Source organism: Ptychodera flava, chromosome 8, assembly GCF_041260155.1.
Source record: "Ptychodera flava strain L36383 chromosome 8, AS_Pfla_20210202, whole genome shotgun sequence".
Taxonomy (NCBI): Eukaryota; Metazoa; Hemichordata; class Enteropneusta; family Ptychoderidae; genus Ptychodera; species Ptychodera flava.
The window spans coordinates 434,949-461,792 of NC_091935.1; the positions used below are offsets into that span (position 1 = coordinate 434,949).

Genomic DNA, 26,844 nt, shown 5'->3' on the forward strand with positions numbered 1-26,844 from the left:
TGCATGGAGATAAAGCAAAATATTAAAAAATTAAACAAGCCGAGTGAGGTACATTAATCAGGAAGTAGGCAACTTATTTACAAATTTGTAAATAATGATAATAATAATAATTATAGTGGCTTTGTGATTGTAAGTATAAGTGATGGAGACTCAAGAGGGGTCATTATTTTTCGTACGAGAACTTAGGGGAGGGTCACTATTTTTCATCGACCCGCTCTGTTAATTCTGTCCAGGCCCTAATTTTCCCGTAGGTTAAAGTGGTCTGCCTAGGCTTATCAAATTAAATGTCAAAACCGTACAAGTGGCCGTCGACAGTCCACCATGATATGTATGCACTGAGATGAAAATTAAATGGAGGCATATCAGCTTTCAGTTAGATAAATCTTGCATGCCTAAAACATCTACAACGGAACCATTTGCCGTTACAGATTTTTCTGTAGAAGGGCGCCAATATATAAAACCTACCTACATGGGTAAATTCACGATGACATGGCATGCTGCTATTGGTTCATGCAATTGGCCTATCATTTTGCCCCGAGTCTATTAGTCAATGATATGGAGCTGGTCGGCCTTTGCACTTTAAGAATTTGCCGTCGTAACAACAAAAATTTGTAACATTTACTCATCCGGTTAATTTCTGCAATCTAGGTATATTTATCGTCTGACCCTGTGTGACGTAACGGCTAGCAGAATGCTCCTTTGAACAATGACGACCAGCCATAAATTTCTTGAACGTGCATAGTTTGACGTTAAGGTATTTGATAACAGAACTCCAAACGACCAGGATCTTTGATTGAAAACAACACTCTTATCATTTTATTCAAGAAATGCTTAATCCTTCTCTATAAACACAGAACACGTCAGTTTGTTACTTGCCTAGAGCCTGGCATAAAAACATGCTGACTACTTTCTTGATCAAATTAATCATGTGATTTTACTAATTAAAGCAACGCTGTTTGAATGTTTACAGGGTGACTTACTCAAGGTAAAGTTTATCTCCGGGTTGCGAGTTCGGCCAACTTTGCACCATAATGGATTTCTAATCCGTTCACGTCATTCGATATTGGTCAGAAGCTCCACCAAAAGCGTTCGGTGGAAAATGGCACGTCGCAACAAGCAATTTGTATCCCAGCAGCCGGGCGACATAATCTAAGCGTCACTGTAATTAAGGGTACCTTGCTATTGTAGCAGCGATAATAACCATAGATGCCGTACAATTTACATTTCTGTCTAATGCAGTTTAACTGAACGTACTTGTGATAGATCAATGCATTAAGAAATTATGTCAACACACACAAACAGCAGTCTGCCCGTAGGCAAGGTAAAGCAATTCAACCAAACAAAGTTTTCAAAAAATACTTTAGCATGTCTAATTCAAAAGCCTCGATCTCTTGGAATCCTATTTAACAAACGACCTATATATTCATTTAATCGATTACTTCTGGTTGGAAGTTGGTATTTTCGTAGCGTTGTCAATCACCTTGGAAACCCATTGGAATCCGCTGGCTATGCATCTGAGTGGTTAGTTTTATACCGTAATGGCAAACCATCTGACGGTGTGCTGTTGTTAGGTACATGCACTACAATACGTAAATTAAGCGACACAGAAGCTGTAGGCATTAACACATTGCATCAAGAACATAAATCCGACATGATGAGGTACGGTGATGTAAGAATTTGTATTGACGAAAGGTTCATTCGGGTATTAGGTACGCGCCAAATCGTGTACACCGGGTAGGGCAGCCTCGGTGATTGTGGAGAGAATGCCAGTGCATTGAGCATTGTTTAACTTTGGATATGAGAGAGAGAGAGAGAGAGAGAGAGAGAGAGAGAGAGAGAGAGAGAGAGAGAGAGAGAGAGAGAGAGAGAGAGAGAGAGAGAGGAGAGAGAGAGAGAGAGAGAGAGAGAGAGAGAGAGAGAGAGAGAGAGTCAGTCAGAGATCATAAAAGTGTTACAAAATTACATCATTTTAAATAACATTAATCTAATTATTTAATTTTAATTAAATTAAATTCAGATTTTTCGATTTTTAGAATGTCAATGAACTGAGTGATGTCCGACACTAAATGATTAATTCTGAACTCATAGAACATATAATTGCAAGAACTAAGCACAATGAGAAATAAGTAGCTTTATATGAATATTTACGAATGAGATCGATTAGATGTCAAGAAAAGTTGTTGAACGGTAGATAAGTTTCAAAACATGTGTTAAATCGACAACAGTTATGGACAAGGCAAAGCTGCCATCCTTGATAATGAACGGTTATTACAACATTGCAAGCAGGTATTTCTGAATACCTTGTAAACCAAATTACCAGATAAATATAGCTCGGAGCATTGACAACCGTGGAAATTGGATTGATCTGGTCAGAATGGAACATTTTATGCAACCATTTCTGTGTGTAGTGGTAAATATTGTGGAAATATGTCTATGTGTTGCTGTCGTTTGTCAATTACTACGATTGTTAACACTGTAGCTCGTTTTCATGAACATTCAGAAGAGTCAAGGTATGTAAAGTAAACTGTTCATTGCTATGATTGCCAACACTGTAGCTAGTTTTCACGCAGATTTACTAGAGTCAAGACATGTGTAATAAATGACCAATGAACACATGCTAGAATTAGAGTTTCCCTTCTTACGGTGTTTTCCCATCTGAATATGCAGATATTTGCCGTTGTTTCAAATTCCGACATCTCTTGGCTTTGGTGAGTGTAATCTACAATTTATCTTCACATGGCAGCCAGTTCAACAAAGTTAATGAGAGCGTGATGTAGTCGACGCCAAATATCGTGCCCTGTTAATGATCCATCGTCGAGTGCTCCGTGACTCCCTGACGTCTTTGCTGAGAGACACGGCGCTTTAGGTTCCCTGTCAACATGAACGTCGTAGCCGTCGTCAGGTCACCTTCTGGGTTGCGAACAGATCACTTGGCGATACAGACTGACTAACAGCGAATGCAACATGAGGACCATGTCAGGTTCACTGATGACAGTTTTCCACGCATACTGATCACAAAAGTCTACGTGTAGACACATCGGATCGTGCGTGCACACATGCACAAACAGCACGCATAGTTTTGGTACCATCCACATCAGGGGCGGTTCCTTTGATGTCAGACCCTACTTGAATTGACCGTTTTTAAAATACAATTAATCACCAGCTTGAGTTAGATAAAAACAAAATCCTAAAGTTAATGCTTGTCTTTATGATGTATGTATATAGAAATCCTATGAAATTGATGAAAATTACTTTAAACAATCTCAGCAATCGACTTAAATATGATCATTTCGTCTGACAAAAGCATGATAAAGTTTGTGCTGTTTGTCCGGTGCCGTGTCGATGCATTGCTTAGACTGTAGATTAACGTTATGTATAGGTATAGGTATAAAGAGTCCATAACTGCTTAAACAACGACCACAACAGACTTGTGGTAGTGTATAAAGTACTGTCACAAAAACGTGATAACGCTCCATGAAATATGCTAACCTAACTCTCCCTTCCGGATATAAAAGTATATCTCTGTCTTTGTGTCTGTCTCCCCATCTCTGTCTACCTTTCTGTAAGTTTGTCTTTCTGTCTCTCTCGCTCTGTCTTTCTGTCTGTCTCTGTCTCTATCACTCTGTATATCCTGTCTGTCTATCTGTCTGTCCTCACAAAAACATACACACTCTCTTCTCACACACACTCTCTTTTCTCTCTCTCTCTCTCTCTCTCTCTCTCTCTCTCTCTCTCTCTCTCTCTCTCTCTCTCTCTCTCTCTCTCTCTCTCTCTCTCTTTCTCTCTCTCTCCATACCGCCATTGACATTCTGATATTTTTTTATAAACTTAACAGTATCGTGCTATTACTCGTGTACAGATCGGTAAAACTTTATACTTCCACAATGACTGCAGCTTTTGAATAATGTCGAATACTACAAAACAATCATGTATCTTTATCGTAGAAGGGTTGATAACAGTACAGACTTGTAGCTTTTGTTTTCGAATTCCTTTTTCTGTGATCTTAATATTATAGAAATAACGGACGACGCGCTGACCATTAACGTTTATTTATGGGCAAGGGCGAGAGGAAAGCCAAAAATTAAAGCCTCGCCCGTTAATTTGGCTTACCTCGAGCTCGCGCCCATAAATAAATGTTAATTGTCAGCGCGGAGTCTGTTATTTCAATTATATCATCAACGAATCCCGAAAAACCATCAAAATTTACGAAAATTTCCCGTGCAAACGACAACGGGGCCCCAGAACCTGTCTGTGAGTAGTGCGCGCTGCAAAAATTTTGCAAATCCGGAGATTTTTTGAAAAAAGCGTCTGAACTTGGCCCACAAATGCTCCATTTTATTTTGTGGTTGATTATGATCTTTGTACAAATCACAATTTTCGTTTTAGCCGTAAAGTTACTGTGTTTACAATATTATTCATATTCACGGACATAAAAACAAACCATTACTGTGTATTTGTGGGCAGTCCGTGGTTCAGGTCGACCAATTAAAACGCAATGGACAGGGCATGGTAATATAATATACATTACATTAAATAACCTAGATTACGTTAGTGTGCCAACGTTTCACGATCCGGCCAAAATTTATCTTTAAAATAATTTCCAAGAGTCGGGAAGACGATGGAAATCCATTGAAAACCATGTACTTTATTAATTTCTGAAGGATTTTCATGAAATAAGGCCATCTCCCAAATCTTCCGCTTTACTCAGAAAAACCTGTATTCTATGATGAATAGGCTTTGCCATCTATGATATAAATTTACTCAGTAAAAATAGTTTTTTCATGGGTGCTGAAAGAGATGAGAGACAAGCAAGTCAGGTACGCTGTTAACAAAACAATGGTAGAAAGGACAGCTTTTTTGACCTTTGACATTTGGCAGGACTGAAGTTTGACACAAATTCTCTAATATAAGATATTTATCAAAAAGAACGCCTCCAGCGTGAGAAACACTTTTTGCCGTGAAAAAATTATTCTGTAACGCTTATTTTCGAAAACATGTCAGTCAAAGCCTAACCTACAAAACATTAGCGGTGATTGTGTCAGAGCTATTTGATGTATAGGGTCATTTTGCATAAATCTGTCTGAGAGACTACAATGGCGGTATTGTCTCGACAAACTTTAACCTTCGCGGCGCGTTTATCTTGGTTCAAGAAAGTCTTGTTAACCGAATGTATTATCTGTGCATGTGCAGGGCCCATGGTCAGTGGGATAGTGTCTTGCCCGTACTTTATTGTTGTTCCTATCCGTGAAGCGTTCTGAACAGTATTATAATAACATATTTCTTGACATGGTACACATTTCTTTATGTGTGTACCTATATCATTCACACCTTGTAAATCTTTGTTTTCGGTTGAAACAGTTTACTTTCTCTTTAATCTCATCAGACATAAATGGATTCGAGTCGCCTTTTCCTTAATCGAAGTGCCTGCATAGTCATGATCTCTTGATGGCAAAGTTGTCACCATGATCAGACAATATTGTGGTCTCTAGGTTCTAGTCAGAGAATATCGATCGAGAGAAAAGCCAATCCTATCAATACACGTATTACACTTTAATAATAGCTATCATAGTCGCTCTTGGTAAAGATGATCCTTAGCCTCTGACAGTGTAAATTTGTCATCTGATAACGGCATGTCCACCTGTGATAGGAGTTACGTTTCTTTGCTAACTAATATACAACGCATAGAAATGAAGGCTGTATTTATATGCGATTTTTATCAATCATCCTATAATAGGATGCTCAATTTCAGAATGAGGTACATACTCCACGATACACTGTCTTCAACGAAACCGTGTGAGATAAAGTGACAAAACAAAAGACAAAATGTCACGAACCACGCCAATTCTTCAAATCGCCAACCTTCGAATGCGATTGCAATCCTCTGGTCATCTACAACGTCTCCATGAGGCTGCGTAACAAGCTAGTGAAAGATTGCGTCGGAATCTACACAGAAACTTTTTTTTATCTACACGAGCAAATTGTTCGGGTCTCAAGGGTTTCTGTCTGAATGTCGAGCAAATATGGACGGAGGCAAACGATATTCTCGAATCGGTTTTGGATCCATAACATAAAATTCTCAGAGTACGAAATGCTGGTAACAATATAATCGGCAAGAGATAATTGTGATATCGTGTTTCTTATAGACAGTTCGTTCATGCGGCTTACAGTATATCTTGAACACATCGACAGCATTCAGAAAACTTACAACAGCACACTGCTTCCTATTTGTCAATTCAATGTAAAATTTGTATTTGTTTACGTGTCTGTAGAATGGCGACAAAGAATTCGCCGCTTGGGTAACCAGATCTCAATAATTTCCATCATTTCAAGTGATTGTCCGAAAACAGTGATTATGTCTGTTCAGGCTATCCAGAGATCTGTATTGAGACACCAAGTCATGAACTGAGATATTAAGGACAGGAACAGGAATGTTCTTCAACAAGGTGGGGTGTCAGATTATAACCTGTGTGTCCGTAGTTAAACTTGTAGCACCGCAGTCAGACCAAGAGTGATTTTAAAACGTAGACTCAGCATTTATTCCTTTATCTTTGATTGCTTCAGCATTTTCACAAATAGGTGTACATGGGTAGGTGCTGTTTTTATCTTACTACAACAAAATACAAATAATCTGCTACTTTAATGCGTTGAACGATAATTTCTCGTTATTTCTTCAGAAAATCATACAATTTCCAAATGCAACAGATTGTTATCACTTCCGCGTTTCAAGATGGCTGCAATGCGGGTTTATTATCAATTAGGCACATTTGTCGAAGCCAAGTCTTATCTAGACACAAGCCCACATTGTACCAGCTTTAGATTAAGATTTTCAGGAAATGCAGTGTGTTATATTGGATTCCAGTATTGCTTGTAACTAAATGTCTCAGTTTTGAACAGGATAAGGTATCTGGGAGAATATAAATGCTAATTTGAGATATTTCCCTAGTTTGCGGTTATTTGGTATGTGTTCTTCGTCAGATGATGGTCAAGTTATTTGCGATGCGGTCGTTTGCTCTGCAGTGTTGACGACGTAATCACAATATCAAAGACTGACTTTTCCAACTGAAGTTACAAGCGTGGAGTTGATGAATTTTCCACATGGTAGCATCATTGACGTCGAAAGAAGTTCTAGGATAACTCGAGCGAAAAGAAATAGTTTGAGATTTCGATACCGACAAATGGACAGGACAATCATTTGATATGTAAGTATAACTCCATGATTGTATACTTTGGTTTTGTTATTATTAATTGTATTATGAGTCAAACATTATTTGGTATTGCTTTGATTCTCTGTATATTCAGGTAGATGTGGTTCGTTTATTAATTCCGACGAGTTGAAAATGGCAATATGACATAAAAAACTCATTTCTAATGCAAATTTGTCAGGCAGCATGGGAGTAAAAGATTATTCACTTATCATGCTGTGAAGATTTGGAATTCTATGCCCATCTCTGTCCAAAACTGTGGAAATGGTCAACATTTAAACAATCTCTGCGCAATTATCACTTGACTGCCTTTAGAAACGAAGTTACTGAATTAAATCAGTCCGTATTTATTCAATGTTGTTTTCTCATTCCAAGTATACACTAAAGATCATCGCGCCTGTGAAAGCTCATTGAGAGCTCTAATGTGAACTACACTCACATTTGTTTCAAATATAATTATCATCTCGAAATAAAGCATCATCGTCATCATCATAATCATCATCTGACTAAACAAAATTAAAAGGTTCCAGTTATACGCAAAGAACACAAATGAAGTATACGGAAGAAACGGTAAATATAATTAGTAGTGGTACCAGGTGTCTGAAATTGGAAAGTGTGCCTGTTAGTATGTTACAGCCAACAAGACTGACTAATGCTGTCATATTACAACCATCAAGTTTGGCCAAAGCTGTCATGTTACATCCATCAAGATTGGCCAAAGCTGCTATGTTACAACCATCAAGATTGGCCAAAGCTGCCATGTTACAACCATCAAAATTGGCCAAAGCTGCCATGTTACAACCATCAAGATTGGCCAAAGCTGCCATGTTACAACCATCAAGATTGGCCAAAGCTGCCATGTTACAACCATCAAAATTGGCCAAAACTGTCATGTTACAACCATCAAGATTGGCCAAAGCTGCCATGTTACAACCATCAAGATTGGCCAAAGCTGTCAGAATCAGCTGTTATGCTGAGCAACTATTGACTTCAATGGTATAAACCCAGTAAGAAAGACTGTTAAATATTTGAGACAGTTTTTCAGAAATGTTGAATTACAAAGCCTTACAATCACCGTTTGCACTTCATTAAGGTTTACAATGTTGATGGTTTGTTTATCAAGGAAATATGTCTTATTTGGCATGACAAATTCCGCTGTCAACCATTTTAAACAGCAAAAGCATAGCTTCACCATTCGAATGATAAGGTTTTATCAGTGGGGTTGTGACATGAGCCAGTCTTTTTTCAGCTACAAACTATTGATCTGATAAAATGCTGAGATTTATTGCGATTTTTCAAGAGTTATAGCATTTTTGAAACAAAATCATGGGTCTTTCTATCTTTATCAACAACTCTGGTATAGTCTGCCGGATTTAAAATTCGACTCTGAGAATGCGAACCTTTAAACAAGAATAAATGTGAATAAAATCAAATATTCATGTGCTAAATCATAGTGTCCATAGTTTATATCAATTAGTCCTTAAAACACAAGTTTCTACCGGCGCCATTTTGCCGATACTGAAATGATATTTTGACAAACCAAACAGTCTAACGTAGGCCATCGTCCGCTCGCACGGGGAGCAGCCAGCTGCCCGGGCAAGAGACCTTCGCAAGCGAAGATGAACGTAGGCAAATTGCTGAGACTTAACTGATATTATCGTCGTTTATGAGAGGAAGTTTCTAGAAACCGGCACTCTAGCAATTCGTAAATTGGAACTTTCAAGGCAAATCGTGTTCCAAAGTCTCCGCTACGCAACTCAATCTGCGGTAAAACAACACATTAGCATGTTCATTTGAATGTTGCATTGTGTAGCGGTACGTGAAGCTACGCTGATAATTACCATAGATTTGAAAACAGCAGTGTCGACAGGACACGCGATAAAAACGAATGAAGTCGATTTTTATGCAGTGATGACATTTGAAACAGCTAACAATATGGACTGATACATCGATGGATCGTATTACATGTTCTATCTCATAGTATTCATTGATTTTGAAGATCAACACAAGGAAGGAATCGATATCATACGGCCAATGTGTTGAATTCTGAGCGATAATTAATTTTCGATACATTGCCCAAACTCCTAAAGTTCTTTGCAATTCAAAGTCGTGAAGAAAAAACTTAGCTGCCGGTTTTTCTCGACTTTAAAATGCGACCAAGTTCCTCGTAAACTCTGTTTAATACGTGAAATGCCTTTGTCGAGAACCACTTTACACAATACTTGAAACTTACTGATAACGATTTGACATTCTCATTTTGACGGGCAGTCTAACCAATCAGCTCCTAATTAAAGTTTGCCAGTGAATGTTCATACTAGCTGTTTAATATGTTGACTATCAAACTTTGTGGAGAATAGAGCTGCAGTGGTATCTCTACGCTGTGTGTCTGTTAGAACGTCAGATCAGTTGTGAGAGACATGTCGCTTAAAATCTAAACATGATAATTGAAGTGTCAAAACTGATATGAAACCTAACCACAGCATAAATTCCTGCGTGACACTAGATCCCATTGTCGTGAATACAATTAAATGAAATTTCAATTTACAATGTCGCCTTATCTATCTTTGTCACACAATTTCAAACCTTTCCTCTAATTTAGACACATTCACCTAATACTTTGGACTTAGTAGACACGAAAAATCACACTTCTCTTATCGACTGATAAGCTCTCGGTTAGACAGCAAATATCTTTATGTAATTTTGAGATCAAAGGTGTATGCAGTGAGGTAGCGAACAAGTGAACAATCGTACAAGTTCAAAATTTGTTGAAAGTCATGGTGTGCAGATGATGGAATCCATTCACTTTCCGTCGGGGTAAAGAAAATCCAGAAGAATTCGTACCCTTTCTGTTAGGGAAAGGGAATTTTCTATGCCATTTTTTTTTTCAGTGCTGTGACTTGTTAAACTCAGATAAGCTGCCTTGATTTATTCAGAGAAAAACTAATGGTTTGATGTTTTAATGTGTCAGGGTAGATAGCGCCAAATCTCTGCATTTAGAACAGAATTAACAACTATCGCCCTGATTTATCTGTTCATGTCCAATTTTTACCTGAATTTGGATTTGATACTTTGGTCAAACATTATCTCTGCTCTACTTCCTAGCTTTGTGCGCTCATACTTTTAAGCCATAAAAGTCTCAAGAAAAACGTATAAATCGAACAAAAGGGCAGACAAGCGAATTTATAGCATAAAAGACACATTCAAAGCAATATTTCCCAACGCAATGTCAAAACTGCGATACACATGAAACCAACAACACGATTACAGGACATGCATGTAGCAGACCACAACCGGTTTGTAAAATATATCCCGGTCACAGGGTTTGTAATTTCGAGAACATTTCATAACTGTATTCACAGATCAGATCTGTCAGTACATGACTTTAGACTCACGTAATTTCTCACCGGCCGAAGGTCTGAAGTATGACTGTTCACATAAAGATACACCCTAGTGTCGAATTTCAAGGCATGTTTCGATGTATCAGGGTCTATGTAAAGTTGTGCCAATGCAGAGTTCTCAGATATAGCAAGTCAGTTGTCTCACGAAAACTGTAAAAGATCTACAAAAATTTAGACCCTGACGTATATGTCTGTCTATTCATAACTGTTCTAATCATGCACTGATGTACACATGAAATTTGGACCTTGTCAATACACCTACCTGTCCATAATACAGTATACAGGCCTGAGTTCTGACACTGTTAAGAGCCCTGAACCAACTTTGTTAACACAGACATGTAACAAAGCTATGTAACTTAATCTGCACAGTTTCTGTCACTTGGATGATTTTTCCCTGAGCACATTTTTGAAGAAGAAATTGTCTGTTTTTTGGTCCATAACGCTACCAGTCTTCTAGTCTTGTATGTAGAAAATATCAACTCCCAAAAGTCCCTTCTTACATTGGTTTCAAATGCAATGATTCCAATATCTATTTCCCTTCGTTTTAACATGCATGCATGGCTGATCCAGAGAACAAAATTAGATAACAAATTTCACCGCCGATGCGAATTTAAATCTGGTATTTCTGATTCATTGTTGAAACAATATGCGGACATCATATTAATCAGGTACAAAAAATTATTGTTGCTTTGGTGATTTGGAGACTTTTTATTGGTATGTTCATCTTTGCAAGTCTTGGTTTTGGTGACGGACGATCCCTACTTGGAAATTTCTCCAACAGAATTCAATAGCTGACAACGCGCAAGTCGTTTACAAGTTAGCAGATAGAAGTCGTTAGTCACCATACTATGTGGCTTTAACCGTTGACAATAATTTTGGTCAGTGGAAACGAGGACAGACTACCACTAATCCTAGAATTATGGTCATCCACTTACTCGACAGATAAAGACTACAGCTCAATGTTTGACATCATTTTGACACGACGGACAGTAAAGAGAATACCTTATTAGGGCGCGGTATGTGGATCCGAGCAACTGTTAACGGTTTACAAACTTTGAAAACTAACTCCTCTAAAGAAGCCATAAATGGATAATAAGAGCCGTCAGTATTGGTGTCATCATAATAAGGAATCTTCAATATGTAGCAGGGATATAGAGTCAGACACTCGACCCAACTCTACTAATCACATAAATCAACGTCACAGTAACATCACAGTGGATAGAACTACACACTATGGAATCATGGAAAAAATGTTATTTCCTACGATCTTCTTGTCAATTTTGAAAATTGATATGTGCAAAAGATAGAGATGATTTTCTATCTTTGATACGCCTTTCAAAGGGACACGGGTAGCAAATTTCATAAATTTTGCAAAATTTGCGCAAATTCTTGTTATTGAAATATTCTACAATGATCCAGAGTTGCAATATGGGTGCCTGATAATCATCCGTGAAAATAACTAAAATCCACTTGCTTATAACAGCGACACTGTACTTTTATATCACTGAATTGTAAAAAAAGCCGCGCTTTGTTGGCGAACTGTACACCCTTGTATTATTCTTGACTTAGCAGGCATAGAGGAGAAAGCCTTTTGTACACAACTACAGACAACAAAGAGAAGAAAAAAATATTAACGGCAGGGCAAGTCACTGTGTCAGTTGAAATTTGATGCAACTTAGCGTGTTCTTTTGACTATCGCTGTGGTCTTAGCGCTCAAAGACATTACACTTGTAATGTCGTACAACCACTCCAATGTTGTGTGCTAACTACTTTCTCTACTCCAAACGTTCGGGACTTAGGCAGATGAGTTTATTTTCAACCGACTCTAACATTAATTGCGTGGTAGCTGTGTCCGACAAACCGCTTGGTAGATTTTATTCTAAGGTAATATTTCGTGACTAAACCATTAATTTAGAAAAAATAATGGCGTTTTTGCTCTTGACACTGACATACTGAACCTTCATTACATTCTACATAATCATCGAAGTATAATGTACGTGTCCAATAAATTAAATATTGGGTCTCAAACACGACAATTTACAAATCTATTAACACCAAAAACGCCTGCAAGGCCAAAAACTGAACTTTAAATTTTCCTATTAACCTTACCACTTTCTACCCTGAATGCATTTAAAGGAGAAAAAAAAAATAAATACACGTTAATACATCTAAGATGGATAATCGGCAAGCCGCCGTTGTTTGGAGACTTAATGCCGTCTGACCCGTAGTATTTGTTGATTTCTCTACATTATCACAGTCCCTCCATCTGGTGATGGACGGACTATGGCACTATGAATATAAAAATGGCACTATTCTCACCTGTTTTTCGGCTGAGGCTGTCGAGACAAACCTGACAACAAACCTGTCAACGCATTTCTCACCAAGTCTTCAAGATTTCCATTTGCTTTTAGAAGACGGCGATATTAGGCTTGGTTCAGATATTCAAACTTACATAGATAGATTGCATATTTAATTCACTGCAGCGAGCCAGGTTTCAATATGAGATATGTTTGTTTGCTGGCAAAGCACGCTGATTCTAACAACTGGCTAATGCTGTCGACGGATGTTTTTTCCATGGAATTTTCTCCATATTTCCAAATAACGGCAATACGTACTGAGAAGTAATTTGTGTAAGCGGTATGAGTTTGCAACTGAAAAATACTGAGAACTAGAAAACAGCTTTTACTGTGACCGCCATGACACAGCTCGGCTACAATCAGAGCAAGGACGGCATTGCGGAGTGACGCTTCACAGCTCCCTGATCTGCCATCCGAAGGGAAGGGTTTCGATGTAATATCACCACTGGATTCAACCTGATAATTTAGTTTGCAGTTATTTTTATTGCAAATTGTGTTACGATGGGCCCCAGAGATTAATACTAGGAAGTTATCTTGCAAAAGAAAAAAAACGCAGACCAAATTACCTGCGTCGAACAATAATATAATCAACTGCCGTGAATATTCGCTATTCCGCTTGTATTTCATCAAAGAAAATGACATTTCAAAAATCTTGTGACAATTTACAGAGGTTTTGAAACCACTTTTAGAAATTGTAGTGTATTTTCAACGATGATTGGTTATTGCAATCTTGAACTTGTTAAATGTATTGCCAACGAGAACTAACCATGACTGTACTCGAGTTAAAATCATAACGGCCTTAAAATTATGATAAAACATAGTAACGACACGGTTTATCAAATAGTTAAAAACCTATCAATTCACGGTTAGGAAATTCACTTTCGATGGTCCGCAAATTTGGATAATGTCTTGGCAAGACCACGAAACCACGTCGATATTGAAATAAGTGTGATGAACATTGCTAGCAGTGTTTGTGCTCCGCAATTATTGGTCAGGGCTGGGTTTCCGATGTCCTAAGTTTTCACCGTCCATTGTTAAGAGACTCAGTTTCTGAGTACAGCTTGACGATAGGTTGACTGTATGGTAGTTTTATTTTCACGAATTCATTGTTTCAACAGTCTCTGATGCAGTACATGATCGTGCAAAGACGGACCTGATGGCCATCTTTTTAAAGTTGAGTTTATTGGTGGCGGTATAGCGACAGACGAGGGGATGTGCGGGGCGAACGTGGGCATCATTGACACCGGTCTCCTGAAAGCAGATTCCATCAATTTGTCGGTAGGAATATGGGTCTGTGGTCTCTCAGGCGGCGGCGGAAAGAATTTATCCCCGTAAATTGGTTGTGTCGCGTAGTCGGGTTGGTAGACCGTGTATTGAGGGGTTAGATACGGCATATGCATCGGGTAATCTCTGGCGTACTCTGCGTACGGCGATTGCATGGGTACTGCGGTAGGCAGTCTGTTGTACATAACCATGGGAGGATACACGTATCCTATGTCCAGCTCTTTCTTCCTCCCTCGGCGACGCGACCGCCGCCTTTGCCGGAAATCCCCACGGGCAAAGTCCCGGAGATAAATGGGATGGATCGCCCAGTAATTCCCTTTACCGTCTTCGCAGCGTCCGGCTTTAACGAAGCATTCGTTCAAAGAGAGATTATGCCGGACACTATTACGCCAACCTGTACCACAATTTCGGTAGTACGGGAAGTTGTCTGTGATAAACTTGTAGATAGAGCCTAGGCTTAGGCGACCGGCAGGTGAATTCAATATAGCCTTAGCGATCATTGCGATGTACGACAAAGCCGGTTTAGCTTGGTTTTGTTGACTTTCCTGGCTTGTTTTGTCAGCTTTATCGTCATTTTTATCATCAACAGAAACTGTCGAATTACTTTCACCATCTTTGACTTCTTCATTTGCCTTCTCGGCAATTTCTTTTGCGGTGATCTTCTGGTCGTACATGTCACTGCCGCTTTTCTGTAGAGCCCTGACTTCGTCGAAAGCGGTTGTCATACTCGTCGAAAAAGCGGCTCGATGGAGTGCCTGGGCAGCACGCCGTTCATCGTCCAACATTTCACAGACTGTGCACTTCTTCTGTTCCCAGCCTTCCCCCGGTTGTTGGTAGGCCGGGCCGTGCTGTACGACCTTTCCCCGATCAGTATACCAGTTCGGTTCCTGACATAACTGTTGCCCGTCTCCGTGCTTCGTTGCCGTCGGTAAGAGACTCATGCCAGGGATAGATCGCTAGGAAAAGGAGATCTCGCTGGAGTCCAGTAAATCAGATGGGCAATTTGTCGGGGAAGTAAACGCCGTGTAAAGACAAAGCCGGGTTCATCAGCCATGCATATGTCAGGGATGGGACTGCGCCTACTCGAAATGTGGAATAATATCGTCAACCCACTTCAAATGTCCCGTCACTCTATTCGTTAAGAAGAGTTTATCTAAGACCAATAACAGAGGGCTTTTGATGTGCCATTGTAACAAATTAGCCTTTAAGTGATAAGTTGTTATGTTTGATCCAGATAAACTACACGGAATACATCACTGATAACACTAAAAATAAAGCTAAAGGCTCATCAGACATTCCTGCTTAACCTGGACGAACAGTGGATTATACAGAACCTGGCGATATCGCATTGGATGAAGGCTGCAATCATGTGTTGTTGTGTTATCCCATACCACTAGATACAATGAGAGGTAATTACATATAGTTTGTTGCTTGTCACCAAACTAGGCCGTCCAAAATCGCCAAACTTAATCAGATTACAATCAACACGTCTAGCAAACCGACTAATTGAAAACTGTCTTTGTTTATCTTCTGTCTTGTAATTATTGATACTGAAGTCAGATGAAAGTTCAGGTGTGACCTTCTTCTTCCAGGGTTCTTGTTTTCAGTTATGTAATCGATACATTTTCTTGGTTCAAGGAGCTAAAAACAAGGCGTGTTATTAAAACTTGTGGTTAACCTTAAAGTTCCCGTTTGTAACCCGCTTGTCCCACGTCATGAAATAATTTATGGTGACCTCTTGCTTTCTAAGTGTCGCAAAGTATGTTGTTGTTGTAACAATTATCAGTATCATCGGCAAATTGTTCTACCGCCCATCGCCACATTATCAGCTTCCTGTGAACAGAACTCTGGGGTATCGGCCCATGGCGTCGTTGAAAGGGTCTGATTCGTCGGCTCCAGAGAAGGAAAGCGTCACACAATATGATAAAGGAACACTCTAAAGCTTGAAGTAAACACACAGTATCATCTGTTGCTACCGTTGCCATTTATTTAATTGAATTTTTGCAACCAATAACCCTTCATTGCAGCACTTAATTAAAACGTCTATTAATCAAGATGGTGTTATCATAGGGTGAAAGACTAGTCTAGCTTCCAATCACTGCCGATTACGTATTGCAATCAACATTTATGATTGATTTCAGTGTTTCTAAGTTCCCATTTTCAATGTTTAAGGAAACCCGGCCCACACATCTTCATGCAACGCGTCGCACATACATGCCCAGTCAATGATAAGATATGGAGATTATGTCTGTCCAGTTTATACATTAATAAGCGAAGGGTCGCAAAACATATATATTTGATTTGCGATTAGTTTTACCAACTGGGTGTTGTTCTCAAAGAATTGTAACTGATAAGAGAGTGCACATGTACCGCTTGTCTTATCTAACAAATGAGGGTTAGACACTCGTCATGTAATGTAGCTTCATCGGTATTCTCAACGGAGTCACACCTGACCGAAAACAATCTCTGAAACATTGCCACGTCGTAGTTTATGTGTTTGTTATTTATCATACATGACAACACGTCTGTAATTATTGGTCTCTGTTTTAGAGTGCGCATTCTACGTTACAATCAACAAAACCATTCATCGGCCTTTTCTAAGACTTATGATAAACGATCAGTGTCGTTTTTGTCGTTAATATCAGGTTCCCACTGGTTCATTAAATTAGTCAGTCTGTTGACGTAACTCCTTCAAGGTGAAAATATGGATGCAGATTCTGCATTATTCTGTATTCTGGACGCTTAAAACGTTCCTAGTTCCCTTGTATTTAACTTATGTAATCTCATGGCGGCGCAGGTGCCTTTCTGTTTGCTCGACGCCAGAGTATCATTTGAGCGACACAGTTTATCCCGCCAGCCATTAGTTTCCACAACGCTGTGTTAAACGAATTTAATCGTGCCCTAGCCGTAAACAAATAATCCTATGAAGTTTGTCAAAACTATGTCCTTGTCGCCGGGGGTTTACCAAGTTTGCGTAGATAGAAGTCAAGGGCTTGTACATGACCACGCACCCTGTAATTAGCCTTTCTCAATTGTTGTTCTGAAAGATAGTAACCATAGAATCGGTAGCATTTGGCGTTAATCACCGTTTGCTGTAGATTGGTGAACATCATTAGCAAGTCACCTATAAGTATAAGCACAAATATCAGCTATCTGAAGGTCAAAGTAAATTAAATCTGAAACATCTCGGGACAGACACATTATAATTGGTATTTGGGTATTTTTGGAGAGATGGACAAAGGAACTAACGTGAAACTCAGTGTTCCTTCACAACCAATCCGAACTGTTTGAGGCTTGAAGGTTCTGTTCATGTGAAGTTTTCGTGGAGTGAGATATCTTGTTACCCATGCCGCGTTGACATAGTTTGTGATCTCCAATCTTTCTGTGTTGCCTGGTTTGCCGTTATGTACATAGTATTATCGGTAATTACATGGAGATTTAGCGGTCCCATCGTTTATTGAAACGCACCCACGTTTAGCCCTGATCAATCTGTGCATAATGGCGGTCAAATCACGGGTTTTGATCCCCTAACGGTGAGTGTTCAGTACACTGCAGGTGAAAGAGAAGTAAGGTTCCCCAAACTGTGCTGCTCTGTAGAAGGGGTTAATTGACCATGAGAGGGGGAGGGACTGAGAGTTGATAAATTATCATGTTTATGATAGCGAACGACCTCGTCAATAAGTGTCCAATCATACGTGTTTCGCTGCTATCATGGAAAAATGCGACTACACTGCAGACTGTAACCATACCATCAACCAAGTTTTGACTTAAACGCCGACGTTATATCTAGTGGCCCTACGCCGAAGCCTTGATCACCTCAATATATTCCCCAGCGATTTTTTTTTCCATTAATCTCAACCCATCGTGTAAGAAAAGAATGACCAATGTTGAACGTTAGCACCGGAATTGAGTGTGCTGTAAATAGTCTACAATGGAATCTTATCAACATTTCCTTTGAAATCGAATTATTGAAAAAAATTGTCTGGGGCTTTGACGTTTCTCCAAATTCAACACGTAAAATGAAATGAGTATAGGTGCAACTTTATCCACACATGCATCAAATTACATTGTCGTCATGGAGACCTTTTCCATTGTTCCATATCAAAATATCGGGATATTCCGTCCTCGGTCTTTTATGCGAAGCCCTGCATGTCACCGTTCTCCATATTCAATGGTCAGAATTGTCTCTACGTTAACAAGTTGTGTGCCGATGTATCCACACAAAACCATAAAACCGTCTACTCGATACAACTTGAAGTTGTTTACAACTTAAATGAGGGTAACAGTCTCATAAAGTTATTAAAAGCTATTTGAGTGTTTTTGTAAAAATTATGACTTAGCTATGATCAGTGCTGGCTAACGAAGCAGATCAAATTATGTTTGAAAAGGTGCAAGTTCAAGGTTTGGATCAGAGCGTTAAATTAATACTTAGCACACTGAAACAATTGGAAGCAAAGGTCCAGTATTTCAGCAGTATTTCAAATTGTGTTAATATTTAAATGTGATATAGTAGCATTTATTATTTGACCTGTTAAACACAGATAAAAATAAAACATACATTCTCATACACGTAGCGTAATAATAATACCCGGCTTGTAAAACTCATTGCCACTTACTGAACATCTGGACACATTGGGTTGTCATGGTGACTAAGCAAGGTTAGTTTTCTTATGTCGTGATTTATCTCAGGAACTACGTTCTGTGGCGGAGTCTTTTGATTCGAAGATGAGTGTGTAATTAAGACAGATGATGAGTTGATTTGTGATGATTTGTGGGTAAAAAACCTCTGAAAGACTGACATTGCTAATCCAAAGTAAAACACACAAAGCCCTCTAATCACCTCGCTCGTGTTTGTACACCCTAGCTTCCTTGTAATTGATTACATAATTTAGTTCCAAATTACAGCGACCTCTATTCGGTACACCCAAATTAGGCAGATAATGATCGGAAACGCTGGAATATTCATGCACTTACTGCACGATTTCAGTCACATCGATGTGTAAACTCTGTCATAGTACGCCTTCTACGCTGAATCAAAATCTTCAAAATCCCCAGCCTCTCATTTATTAAGAGGGTGTGAGGAAGCCTGCCATCTGTGTTTCTCCCTCCTTGTCACAGAAGTGCATTATGGACCATTACTAGTTCCCTTTGGCGGGGAATTATAGCTCTAGCGATTTGACGGACTGTGCAAAAGAGTCTGTGGTCCGTCTTCTCGTCAAAATTAATGTTGCTCAATAAAAGCTCATGTTTAGGGTAAAATTGCTGTTCTTTTCAACACTAACAGTTATAAACCAGATCCGGTGTCAACGTCATGATGCTTCGACTTTGTTGATGGACCAATGCGACAGAACGGATCGTCGTCTTCATTTGTGCGTAGCTGACGTTATTCGATCACTGTAACTTAAATTAAAATGAAATGCAACTGAAAACACGGAATCAACCATTTGAACAGGGGTGTTAGGCAAAATATGCATTTAAATTTTTGTACGAGCAGATTAAGTATTGTGTTTTGTGAGCTATTCTTTGAAGGTACCAGTCGCTACATCTGACGATTTCTATTTAAATTTGCGGCTTTTGAATTTCATTCTCTTGATGTAATATTAATAATGCCACCTAGTTAGGAACAACAGGGAACATTTAGGTACTCTTGCGGAATATAACCAAACACATTGCATACTTGGTCAAGTCACATGATCATATGGCAGCAATTACAGATCAGTACTTTCACACAGGTGGACCACTTGCCCTTGGCCATGACGCATCATGCAGACAAATACGTCACTAATTTTAAAGGCCAGTAACTGTAACTTTTGGTGATTGTTTTCTCTATTTTTGTTTTATATAGCAATTGCTAGTTCTTTTTTAACTCCCAGAAGCATGTTGAAACACCAACTATTTAGCTAGCCAATACAGCGTCTATACAATGATGTAGCGTGCACTGCTATTGTTCATATTTGAATTCTGGTCCGGAGCAGAAGTCACTTGTCATTAATAACCATGTAGTTTATAGCTGTATAGGCTGAGTTAGCAAGCTTTGTATACTGTATATCTCAACATCCTTTGGGAAGTAGGACAAAAATCTAATGATGGCTGACATTAACAAACCAAACAGTGAAAAAAGTTACAGCTACTGCCCATTTAACAATGGCAAATGGCAAATAATTCTGCTGCTCTAATATTTTTTCCATTTTCACTTGAAAATCTGACGAAACACTTAAACAGATAAACCGTTGCCATTTCAGTGTGTACAATTTTGTTCTGTCGTACCATACTACAATATCAAGTTCACTGTGGATATTTCATTTGAAAATTTAAACTGGGGCGTGAAGAAACTTACAACTTAGTAGATGAGAAAACACGTGACTAATTTATGGTAAACGATGTACGTAACTTGCCCGAGTAGTCGGACAACAGCGGCATCGACAAAATCATGTTTTATCAAAGCGTCGCTTTGCATAAAGACACCGAGGAACAGAACTCGAATTATGTAAAGAGTGACACAAAGTATGTACGATCGTACAAAGTCTATCACTACAGGACAACCGTTTTGTAAGGTCAGTTTTCAAAACTGACCATCTTCTTAAGTGTTCGGATTAAATAGCGGCGTATTGAATAAATCGCACAGGTGAAAGAAGTGCCACTACTATTGGTAACTATTGTTACTGATAATCTGATGTAAATTAACATTGCATCACTGAATTGCGACCTTCGTGTATATGGCCATTAAATATACGATTTTAGCATGTATTTGCCACTTTTATCAATTATTCAGCTTCGTAAGTCTTGTTGATGCTGGATTGAGAAGTGTCATTGTCACCTGAAGAAGACGAGTATGTTGATACTATCAATTAATTGGCTCAGCATTCATGGCTGAAAATACCTGTCTGTATTGACAGTCTTGCTTATAAGTAGAGTAATTGGTGTCACAGAAACAGAGTTGTACCATAAAATGGATTGCGACAAAATTTTAAAGCAAAGTTCATAACCTTTCAGAGCATTCATTCAAATATGATGACGTGCATCTAGGTAATTGGGACAAGGCATACTTTTATTTGACCTTGAAAAATGTAAAACTCCAGGTTTAACCTTTACACTACAAAACTCTGTTCTAACGCTGTCATTTAATTACAAGGTTGTTCTCATAAAAGCGGTTTGGATAGTCCCATAAACGTGGAGATAAGGTGAAAGATCAAAGCAATACTGGCAAAACACACCAGTTAGTACAAACAGTTCTCTAATGACCACAACCAACATACATAGCTTATTTGCCCTTATCGACGACCTCATTACACGTTTTCTTCGTCTAAAGTCACATTTCAAGTGGCTTGTAGTCTCATTTAAGTCACACAGCAAACCAAGCTTCCGGACATAAAGTAAAATAAGACACAAGTTAATGACAGGAAACAAATTTCCATCGCCAGTATGTGTAGTCTCAATAATTTTATCAAAATGGCTGCCAAAATCCATGGAAGCGTTTTGGTCAAAACGAAAGTTAGTTTAATTTCCTGAATTGTATTCTGTCGAGTTTTTATCCAGAAATTTTTGAAATAATGCAAGAAAACCACACAAATTCGAGATACGAATAAGTAAAACAGCATTTGGAATAATTTTGTGCCCATACAATCAAGGTACATAGCGACTGTCACACCTTCAACGTCACCATCCAATAAGATAAATTTATAACTAATACTTCTAATTCTTGGAGATAATTTCACCAAACCTTACCAAGATAAAACTTTTACTTTTTAAAGTGTGAGTTCTTCTATGTTTTTATATCGATGTTTGTACACAGGCCTTCACTGTATTCATTGCAAAAGGCGGGCTTCACCCTTTATCCCGAGTTTGTGAAGAGTGACCCATGAAATGTAATTATTCCACGAGAACACGTGTTCAGAGGACCCTCTTGGGTCAAAGGTTACCAAATCACAAACACAGCGGCAATTGAGGTAAATATTTGATTTTTCTGACCGTTAGCTGGGGTTTACATCACTCAAGTTGCTTAGATTGAATGTAGATCAGGTAACCACGCAGTAAAGGTGAAAAAGCAACTTTTTTGCTTTATGGATATTATTGAGTCGAGTAAAGGAGGGCCACAGATCGAAAATAAAAAAAAAATTAACCCTCATACCTAGCAGTATAGACAGACATTGGTCGAACCTGTGGAAACAAACTTTATTACGAACTATAACCACATAACAATTTGAGAATTTTTGATCTAAGATTAGGAGGGCTGATATTTCATTGAAACCTTGAAATCTGTATATCTTACACTATTTTAAGGATTAACTCATTCTTTCTTTGATTGCTTACGACAAATTCACGAACTACAGCTTGGAGTTTTCCGATGTTTTTACGAATTTCATCTCGAATTGTACACTTTCAATATTCAATACATATATGAAAATTAGTAGAAGCAGTACACTTCTGACGACACGTAGAGATGATAAAGGCAGAGAGATAGGTAGGTAGATAGACAGACAGACGGACAGAGAGACAGAGAGACAGTCAGTCAGTCAGACAGACAGACTGACTAACTGACAGACAGACAGACAGTCAGACAGTCAGACATTACTGTACAGGGTGCCAAATTTGCTTTAGATTCAGTCTTCAGACCAGGATTTCTATAAAACTGATAAGGGCAGGCCGTTTTTCCTCATTTCCTAGATCTTGAAACAAATTGGTCAATTTTAGTAAATTTTCAAGGGGAAGAAATTGACTAACATCATGTGAATAATCAATTGTCAAAAAACACCAATGCGAGAACATTGGGTTGAGAACTGCCAAGTTAGATAATATTCAGACCAGTCTTGTGTTGGTCCTTCCAAAATTCTTGCCTTCTAAATCTAAGATCGACACATACAACTATACCAAGTCTGATATTTAAACAAACAGGACACTGTCTCAGTTCGTGTGACTCAACCCGCTCCCCAATGACCTTCCGAACCTCATGGGTGTCTCTCTTGCTGAGGTATCAGAGGTATACCTGGGCGTTGCTGAGGTATCCCTGGGCGTTGAAATTTGGACGTTGAATGCGACCTGCTTTTTTTTAAAAAATGCAAAGACGACAAACCTTACTTCCCTCGAAGCCAATCTTTAAAATCAATACTGGTACTAATTACCCAATTAATAATGAGCTTATCATAATTGGATTATGTAGGAACGTGAAATCACTAGACTAGTACGGTCAACACACACAGCCACTTAAAGATAGGCTCTATGATTCAATTATGTGACAAACAATCTTCCTTTTGACTTAAACCGTTCGAGGTACGCTAAAAATAATTGCTAATTAGCACTGCATATAGATTCATCGACACCATCGTCCATCGCAACCAGGGTAACATGTGATTTCTTTTTCAAGCACTGAAAATTGCAATATTTTAACTTGAAAAACTGCGAAATGTTAAGCTTACCCATCAACTTTATTGAACTTAACGAATTGAAGATACAAGATATGGAGCTGATAGACGATATTGGAGGTATTTGCAGTATCAGAGTTATCTTGCTAGTCAGTTGCTTGGTTTATATTCGTTGTTGTTTTGCACAAAGGTGGAGACTTGTGGCATTGCATAAAAAGATAGAATGTCCATCGGTTGACCAAACATCGGACGCATTATTTTGGTAAACAGAATGTCTCGTGATTTGTAATTTCATTTCTCTCGTCACAATGAATAAATCAAGAGGGATAAATAGATTAAATACAGCAAAATTTGGATTGCGTGGACACATTAAACCTAAATTTACAAGTGAGCAACCGTTGCGAATATCGTTGGAGTTCAGGACCAAGTATTCGTATGCACATGATAGTAACCGTGGTTGCTGTGTTTCTGTGTAAAGTATTTTGCCACTAGTTTTTCACATTATCCAAATTTGTCATCAGTTGTTCGACAGATGCTGTGCGTTTCATATGTTTTTATTGTATAAAATCTCCCCTGTTAAATCCGTGCCTTTGAAAGGCCACCAGGCGACAAATACGGTAGGACACGCCGACAAAGATGAAAAATGCTCGAAAGCGATTTCTTTTTAAGCTAACACGATTATTTGAATCGATGAGTTGAGGAACGATAGACCACTTTTTATCATTATCGTCGGGAAATTTTATCGATAACTTCTGCTCAGCGTCCACCCGGAAAAAGTACAGCGAACGGGCAGAGAGATTAGTTGGCATGTTTGACAGGTTACGGAGGGAAAGAGCAGTGGGAAGCATTTGTACGGTCGGGAGAGAGTAATTGCGAGGGAACCTGCTGGAGAGTAGATTTTGAGTTTGATTGAGGGGAATACGCTTTCGCGTCCCCTCATATTTAAAACTTTCTATTAAATACCTTACAGTAGTATTTATATATAGAATTTATCTTATAGTTGCTTTCCTCTAGTTACGAAGCTATTTTAGTAAAACATGCATAATGGCACCGTTTAGTAAAAACTGTGACTTGTGACGACTTTCAGTGAATTTATGATGTCGTCAATATCTTGCTGTGCAAACTAAAGCACAGACCAGATACAGTGATTTCTTTCTTTCACTGTTGCGCAATGAAGAACAAATTAAACCATCTTTTCCCCGGACCTACTCAATGACTGTTATTTTTTCTTTACTCTTCTCACGCTCCATAGAGATTTGAACAAGTTCGTCAGATTCATAAATTCGATATTTGTATTCGTGATTTTAAAAATGATCTTTGCAAAACAGAAAATGTGCTACAATAATGATACTAGCAACAAAATGACAATTTTGCTGGTAACGAAGGAAATATGAAAACGATAAAATCTTAGGTTAAAACGTCTCCCACTGTTTTTGTCGGTCTATCAAGACACTGACTAGTCACGCCTCTCGAGCAGACTCGCACGCCTCTCGAGAAGTAAACACCTTCTTGAATGAGTGTTACTGTCCTGTTTTCCTGGGGTCTGTTAATGCATTGCACTAATTTTCAAGTCGATAAGAAAAAAGCCTTTGTCTTTTTGTTCGTCGATGTTCTGAATAAACGTGTTTCTCACTGTTACATCAAACCAACGTATAAATATCCGCCTGGCATTTTCATTGCCCACGTGTTCAATACTACCTGTAATTAACCTCTGTACAGATATTTGAAAGCATGGGAACCTATCACGTACAAGTTTGCTAAAGGCAAAAGCTTGTTTTCACCGAATGAAAAAACATATGAAAAACAATGACGGTTGTCATTCCATCATCATAATTTTACGAGCATGGTTTGAAATCTAATTTCATAATCCACCATGTTTGTTGCAGTTTGATTCTCATAACGTGATCAGAATATCATCATAACGGAGGATGATGATTAATAATTGTGTACATATGATCTGAAATATATCTAATTTTAAATTCATATTTACGGTCTGACTGAATCATTGCCTTTACTGTGATGCATAAAATCCCCGACAACTCCAATACACAAAGGTGTTAAAGGTCCCAGGGAGTTCAGTCATTGGCCTGATATCAGAGTAATTCACTTTGAAGAGTGCATAACCTGAACAAAGTAGTTTCCTACCGACTGCCTCTATTTAGTCACAATTTCTTCCCGAATAATTACATGAGTTAAAGTACAATGGCACGGGTATCACGTAACCAGCGAGATTGCAGATTTCTATTCTAAGGTTAAAAACAACTATCAAATTGAATCGGTGTTCAAATCGTTTAAGTTTTTATCATAGAGCGCTATAGGCCAGAATTTCATAGGACATTGACTATCGTGATCAGAGGACAATGTTTAAAGCGTGGTTGATCATCGGAGTTTCATCTTGAAATTCTCGTGTTCAACTCATGGTGCGTTCAACTCATTCTGAATACAGAAAATAAAACCTTGAAGTAAAGTGAGCTGAGACTATATTTATTCGTTATTTTATCATAATTTCCATTCTCATATCTATCTGTATGTCTGCTAGAGTGTGTATGTATGTATGTATGTATGTATGTATGTATGTATGTATGTATGTATGTATGTATGTATGTATGTATGTATGTATGTGTATGTATGTATGTATGTATGTATGTATGTATGTATGTATGTATGTATGTATGTATGTATGTATGTATGTATGTATGTATGTATGTATGTATGTATGTCTGTCTGTCTGTCTGTCTGTCTGTCTGTCTGTCTGTCTGTATGTATGTATGTATGTATGTGTGTCTGTCTGTCTGTCTGTCTGTCTGTATGTATGTATGTATGTATGTGGTTGTGTTCCTTTGTGTGTTATGAAAATGCAAGGGCATCATCAGTTTACAACACGGGATACACATCTGCAAATGACGCAGTCAGTCACGGCAAATTTTTCATCGAGTGAGTGACATTAATGACACAGCGCAAGGACGACACCTGGCGATAGGATGCCGTCATTTAGACAGACTAATGATATCCAAATAAACAAAGTAGCATGGACTATCTAATGCCATCTTAACTTTAGATGGTACCGATTCCTTAATTACCCCATCTTGCAAATCCTTTGCACACAGATATTGAAATAAAGTCATAAATTAGAATAACTTGCACGTATTGATGGGATAATGCTTACGATGGCCAACCGACTCACTGGCACATATTTCTTGTTCTTCTGCGTTCGTTTACTTGAAATTTGACGAGTTTTCTGTCA

The 26,844-nt window shown here is 38.5% G+C and overlaps 1 protein-coding gene across 1 annotated transcript; it reads right to left on the reverse strand.

The window, feature by feature from the left end:
- Positions 1 to 13,560: 13,560 nt before the first annotated feature.
- Positions 13,561 to 15,605, reverse strand: LOC139138130 (forkhead box protein unc-130-like). Its single transcript, XM_070706359.1, has one exon. It carries the CDS (start codon positions 15,180 to 15,182, stop codon positions 14,061 to 14,063), a length of 1,122 nt encoding a protein of 373 aa, XP_070562460.1. The 5' UTR covers positions 15,183 to 15,605; the 3' UTR covers positions 13,561 to 14,060.
- Between the last annotated feature and the right edge of the window lie 11,239 nt (positions 15,606 to 26,844).